The sequence below is a fragment of the Cebus imitator genome, unplaced genomic scaffold (assembly GCF_001604975.1).
Source record: "Cebus imitator isolate Cc_AM_T3 unplaced genomic scaffold, Cebus_imitator-1.0 Scaffold92, whole genome shotgun sequence".
NCBI lineage: Eukaryota > Metazoa > Chordata > Mammalia > Primates > Cebidae > Cebus > Cebus imitator.
In genome coordinates this window covers 5,950,066-5,956,775 of record NW_016107407.1, presented here as the reverse complement: position 1 = coordinate 5,956,775, position 6,710 = coordinate 5,950,066, and the positions used below count along the sequence as shown (strand labels likewise).

The window sequence follows — 6,710 nt, the reverse complement described above, 5'->3', positions numbered from 1 at the left end:
TGAACATCAAATTTTGATGTTCATCAAAACATTTTTTGAACATCAGAAAATGAACATCAAAATTTACCTCTAATTGAAAGGGATGATATTAAGAGATGGTGGGTGCTTCACGGTGTCTGTTTTAAGCCCACGTCTTCATTGTTCTCTGTAACACAGCTTTAGCCCTTTAATGTTATTTCACCGAGTGACCAGAAGGCGTCGCTAGAAGACATTTTTCTCTGGGGTCGGTTCTCTTGCTCTCGGCCCCAAAGCAAGGGAAAAACAGACATTCCTTGGCTGGGATGTTGGTGCATCTTTTATCTAGCAAGTCAGACTTCGGCTCTGTGTTTCAATCAGCTGTAAAATCTTCAGGGCCATCTTACAGAAGGTACTTTATTATTTTTCCAGACCTGCTGTCTTCAGAATACATGAAATTCAAAATGTTAAAATGAGGTGGCTGTGGTCATGTCTTGGCCAAAGGCTTCTCACTTGTTGAGATTATGGCTCTATCACAAGGAAGAGCTTGGTGCTGAACTCTCTGTGGCTGGCATGTTTCCCTCCTAGATTGGCACTGTTGAAGAAGAGCGGAGAGGAAGACTGGAGAAACAGACTCAGCAGGAGGCAGGAGAGCGGGAAGGCGCCGGCCAGCAGCCTGCACACCCAGGAAGGGGGGCGGTCCCTCATCAAGAAGGTAACGTTCCCCATGTTAGGAAAGCATTGGGACTAACGTCACTCCTGGAAGTGCATCAGAGAGACACGCATGTGCCACCTAATTCCTGCTCTGTGAAGCATTTGTGCGTTTTTGCCCTTAGGATACACACTGAGGGTCTGTCACAGAGCACCTGAAACTGGGCAGGAGGCTGAGCCTTGAGATGCTTTAGAAGTGGGGTCAGCGACACATACACACGGTGTCAGTAAGCAACTGCCTGAAGGTTAAAGTGTGTACTTTTTCTTCACTTTAAAACCCTTCTTCAATGAAGTCTGCCTTTAGAACGTTATTAAAGCCTTTATAATGACAAAAATGGAATTCACCACTAATATCTTTAAGTTGCATGTAAAATATGGACTTGGGTTTCCTATGCAGAGATTTTTAAACCTAAGTATAAAAAGTAAGGACATAATTGTGGTTCATAGGTATTTAGTTCATCATTTGAAGCGTGTTTCATGAGTAACGGTATGTTATAAATTGAAACAAAATTAAGTCATGCGTGGTGATCCATGCTAGCAAGCATTTCGTATGCGTAAGTATTGGTGAGCTGTTAAATCACAGATGTGATCATGGCCAGCTTTTGACAGGCAGTGTGCACTTTCGTAACTGACGGTGCTTACTTGTTGGCTGGCCCTACAGCTGCAAATGCCCCTCCTGGCTGGAGGCGAAACGGTGCACCCGTGACGCGCTCCCTGGCCACTTTCTAGGCCCAGAAGTCTTCAAGTAGAAAAGAAAGAGTGCTTTCAGCCAGCTGATCCCCAGGCCCCTGTTAGCTCAAAAATAAGTTAAACTTCTGTGGAAGGACGAGGTGATGAGCATGACTTTCATGCATTAAGAAACTGACATGCAAATGAGGTGTGCACATAAAGTGTGAGTCAGGAGCTCTGGCGCTATTTCCTCTGATACTTCTGTGTCTTCATAGGCTACATTGGAATGGCAATTTGAATTATCTTCTTTGAGAAATACATGGTGTTAAAGATGATATAACTAAAGATATTTAACCTCAGCCATTTGTAAAGTTCTCAAATACAACTAGAAAGTATGTGCATATTTTCCACCCACCATGTGAAACTCGCATTTCAAAAAGGAGATCCTGAAGTGAAAGAAAACTGCATCTGTGAAATAATGTATCCCCACCCCCCACAAACTTTATTTAAAAGAGTCTTGAAATCATTGCTTCAAAAACGACTTTAACACGTTCCCCATAAGCAAACCTGCCGTTCCCCATAAGCAAACCTGCCGTTCCCCATAAGTAAACCTGCCGTTCCCCATAAGCAAACCTGCCGACTACTGTGTCCTGGCACTAAGCAGCACCTGGCCCCGGGGCCATCATTTTGGAAGGTGCAGAGACTCCCCCGTTCGTCAAGAGCTGGGAGTCCCAGAGAGCCAGGTGGAAATTTAAATGAAGCCGAAAAGCACAAAGCAGGAGAGGTTCCTGGTAAATAGGAACAGACTATTCACCTATTCAGACTATTCAAATGGGTACACTATCCACTTAGAAGAACGGAGGGTCACCTTAGGTGTGGAAGCCAGAACTCCCTCTCTTCCTCAGTGGCCTGGTTGCCTTGGCTGGAGAAAATGAGCTCTTTGAAGTTAAAATAAGGTCTATTTGAGGCCTCTGTAGCCCACACTGGGCAATCTCAGGTTCTGCTGAGGTCAGGTGTTTCTCAGGCGGCCTCTGGCAACCCCTAGTTTGTTCCTTCCCAAGGGCTGGCAGTGTTTTCAGTCCCCCGCTGGCTGTGCTCAAATGTGGTCGGTGAGTCGCCTTCAACCTGGTCTGTCTTAAGGGAGTCCCCACATAGCTGAGGGGCTGCCCTGCCCACTGCTTGCGGGTGTCTGAGTGCTGCCTTGGAGAAGGACAGACAGTCATGTCACGCGGGGCCTGAACATGGGCGCTTGCTGCAGGGAGTAGCTCCTGCCTTGCTGATGGAGAGGCACCCAGGAGAGCAGTGCTGGGACCTTCCATCCGCAGCACCAAGGGCAGAAAGGAGCCAGCGTACGGTCAGCTCGGCACGCCAGTCACGGCTGCTGTGTTCCTGTTGTGTGCTGAGAGCCTGCTGCCGCGAGTGTGCGGTGTGTGGAAACGCAGAAGGGGCAGGAAAGAGGGGACTCCACACGTTCCTTCCATTGCACCCATGAGAATACATGCAGGGTGGCAGTCAGTGCTGTCCTATAAAAATAGAAAGTGTGCCACATAGGTCATTTTGAAATGTTCTCAGTGTCACATTAAAAAATACATTAAAGGCTGGGCATGGTGGCTCATGCCTATAATCCCAGCACTTTGGGAGGCCGAGGCAAGGGGATCACGGGGTCAGGAGATCGAGACCATCCTGCCTAACATGGTGAAACTCTATCTCTACTAAAAATACAAAGATTAGCTGGACGTGGTGGCAGGCACCCGTAATCCCAGCTACTCGGGAGGCTGAGGCAGGAGAATCGTTTGAACCCAGGTGGCGGAAGTTGCATTGAGCCGAGATCGTGCCACTGCGCTGCAGCCGAGGGACAGAGGGAGACTCCGTCTCAAAAAAAATAATACATTATAGGATGCCTTAAAAAATCTATACCTGTTTTGTCTCTGTCAGTGGATTAGTCTCAAAAGAAAACATTTGAGGTGCCCCAGCCAGCATCTCATTTTCGGTCTTTTGTGTAAAGATTTACTTTGGGGCCAAGCACAGTGGCCATGCCTGGAATCCCAACACTGGGAGGCAGAGGTAAGAGGATCGCTCAATCCCAGGAGTTCAAGACCAGCCTGGGGAACATGGTAAAACCCCATGTTTACCCTACAAAAATTAGCCAGGTGTGCACATGTGGTCCCAGCCACTTGGGAGGCTGATGCAGGAGGATGGCTTGAGCCCCGGAAGTTGAGGCTGCAGTGAGCAGTATTTGTGTCACTACACCCCAGTCCGGGTGACAAAGCAAGACCCTGTCTCAAACAAAAACAAAATTCGGGGCCTGTGAGTAGATATTAAGCTAGAGTTTTCATTTCTGTACTAAAAGTTCCCACACATCTCAGGAAATGGAAGACTCATCAGCGATTCCTTTTTTCCCCATTTCACTCCCAAAAATGAAGACTGATGATCTAGAGCTAAAGAGCACTGATTGTTACCTGGCTGTCTCTGTCGTTTCCTGTGAAAAACTGTGGGTATTCTCCTTCTCTCCCCCACTTTTCTTTCTTTCTCTTCCTTGCGTCCCTTCGTATCTTTCTCCTGTTCTTGGTTTAGCCTGGCCCAGGCTAACCTGACTGAAACGTGGGTTCCTCTCACAGCATATTATACTTAGTCTAAAGGTGTTCGGCTGTTTGGCTTGTGGATTTGGCCTGGTCTGCACCGTGTGGTTTGTGTGCACTTGAGCATGGCTTATGTACGGTTTCCTCCAGAGCCACCCATTCCACCAGAGAGAGAGAAATGAAACGAAGCAAAGTCTCAAGGAAGTGGCTGGGCAGGAGTCTCTGTTGCAATTAGCTTTCAGTTATGTATTTATTTTCACCAAATAATTATTTTCCATTTCTGCTTATTCCGCATTAAGGCATACACGGTGACTCCTGTCTGTTGTGAAGGTAGCCATCCAGCAAATCAGACCTTTTCCAAGAAGCGAAAACCCTTCCTAGACTTGTGCGTTAAAAGCCTGTGTCTGTTTCTGAGTTCCAGGTGGGAACTGGATATCCGACTGTGCTTCAGGAGCTGTGAGGTCGGTGTCTCCAGCTCAGATCTAACAGCCCCAGAGCAAGTGCCGGAAATTTCAAGAAAAGTGAATCTGGCACATCCATATTCTCAGTATCTGCAGTCATTGAAATTCCAGATCACAATCCAGGAGAATTTAGAGAATGAAGTCACTTTAGAGGCTGGGAGGGAGAGAAAGGCTGAGGGAGCTCCAGATGATGGTGATTCTGCGGTGAGGGAATGAGGTGGCCTGAGGTTCAGTCACCGCCTGGTGTGCGCACGTGCATGCTGCCCTTGAACCCGGCACGAAGTCCTTCCCGGTGATTGCGACGCCCTGACAAGGCTCTTCCCTTCCAACACCCCGCAACGTTTCCTGTTTGTTTCAACCTGTAGGAAGAAGGAGGAGTTGCGGATGATAGTGCCATTTCTAACCTGCTTTGGGTAAGCCTGACTCTAACACAGGTGTCCTCTAGATGGTGGCTGGAGTCACACGTCGCGTGGGTGATTCTCATCCTGGGTGCTCCTTCGGGCGCCCTCCCTGTGCTCCATCTCCAGACCAGACGCAGCCTTTGTCTGCAGTGGAGAGCTGAGCCCACGCCCTTAAGTTATTTTTTTGATCATGTAACGAAAATACTTTAAAGAAGGTGATATTTTCTGTTAAATGTTAAAACTGTCAATGAAAGTCATCGTTCCCTCTCTGCAACTGACAATCGTCTATAAATTAACTCATTTAATTACTGCACAAAGCTGACTCAGGTGCAGTTACCTCGAGTGTGTGGATTTATTTTAGCATTAGCACTTACGGGAGGACTCTCTTGAAAAAACTGAAATTGCAGCCAGCGAATTAACATTCTGTTAGAAAAATCATTGTTTTGTCTCTCCCTCCCCCACGTCCCTGCCCGGCCCGGCTCTGATAAATCTTCTCCTTTCACCTTTAATCCTCTTGCTCTGCTCTGTAGGAACCTGTACATGCTTCTACTTATTCTCCTGCTATTCCTGCTGCCCATAAATACCTGTGTTTTGTGTCGATTAATCAGGTGAGGAAAAGCCGCTCGTCTTAAGCCTCGATGCAATTTCTGAGCAGCAGGGGAAGAACTTCTGTTTAATTTGGGGAAATAACTTATTTGCTGCATTTCACTGTGAGAGAGAGGGGTGTGTGTGTGTGTTGGTACAATTGTGTGTGTCCATGAGAATGTGTATGTATCTATGAGCGTGTGCATGAGTGTGTATCTGTGAGAGTGCATGTGTGTGTGTGTATGTGTGTATCTATGAGTGCATTTCTGGGTGTGTATCTGCGAGAGTGTGTGTCTGTATGTGTGTGGGTATCTGTAAGAGTGTGTGTGTGTGTGTGTGTGTGTGTGTGTGCGCGCACCTGCATATGTGTGTGTTTAATTGGTTCTTCATATATTTAGGGTCAGTCACACACACACTGATCCTCGTGCAGATTTTCAGGTGGGCTTGGTGGTATTAATTCACCTCATAGTCATGAAGCTGGTTTAAGAGGAGAGTGTCCCCTCAGCCTCCACGCTTTCCACCCCGAGTCAGGAGCCCAGGAGATGCGCCGGTGTCCGTGGCTCCGGCTCAGTGAGGCTGTTGTCCTGCTCAGTTCACAGAGGAGGAGGATATGGTGGAGGACGTTTGGGGTGTGGAGGGACAGGGAGACCCAGCGAGGGGAGGCCCCTCCAGTGGCCCTGCTAAAGCAGCAGGAGGAGCTGGTTCCAATGGCCCTATTAAAACGAGAGACCGGCTGGGTGCAGTGGCTCACACCTGTAATCCCAGCACTTTAGGAGGCCAAGGCAGGCGGATAATGAGGTCAGGAGATCGAGACCATCCTGGCTAACACGGTGAAACCTCGTCTCTACTAAAAATACAAAAAATTTGCCAGGCGTGGTGGATTACACCTATAGTTTCAGGCAGGAGAATTGCTTGAACCCGGGAGGCAGAGGTTGCAGTGAGCCGAGATCACGTCATTGCACTCCAGCCTGGGTAACAAGAGCAAAATGCTGTCTCAGAAACAAACAAACCAGAACAAAAAAAACGAGAGACCATGGGCCCCCTGCCCCTTCCCTCCACCCTTGCTGTACTCACTCTGAACCCCATCCTGGAGGGGAGACCGGCCTGGGCTGAGCCACTCTGTAGGTGAAGAACATGAAACACATAAACAGTTGTTTTTTTATTTTTCTGTGGAATATCCCTGATGTCAAAACAGCTCCACTTTGCTATAAAACTGGGTTCCTGTCTCCTCCCTGTGGGGCTTTGCTCCATCACTTCCCTCTGGGCCCTCTGTCCCTTCCCTCTGGGGCCTCTGTCCCCTCCCTCTGGGCCCTCTGTCCCCTCCCTCTGGGCCCTCTGTCCCCCCCCCC

At 48.3% G+C, this 6,710-nt stretch overlaps 1 protein-coding gene and 1 long non-coding RNA gene across 2 annotated transcripts in view; both read left to right on the top strand.

Annotated features, from left to right (window-relative positions):
- Nucleotides 1-488: 488 nt before the first annotated feature.
- Nucleotides 489-5,536, top strand: LOC108309222. Its single transcript, XR_001827238.2, has 3 exons — nt 489-670; nt 4,741-4,788; nt 5,307-5,536. It is a non-coding gene; the product is annotated as an uncharacterized LOC108309222 (long non-coding RNA).
- Nucleotides 5,537-5,903: 367 nt separating this feature from the next.
- LOC108309140 (supervillin-like) overlaps nt 5,904-6,710 on the top strand; it is a 21,417-nt gene continuing 20,610 nt past the window's right edge. The window contains 1 exon segment of the mRNA XM_017535319.2: nt 5,904-6,098. Within this exon segment, the coding sequence (XP_017390808.1) occupies nt 5,904-6,098 (195 nt within the window).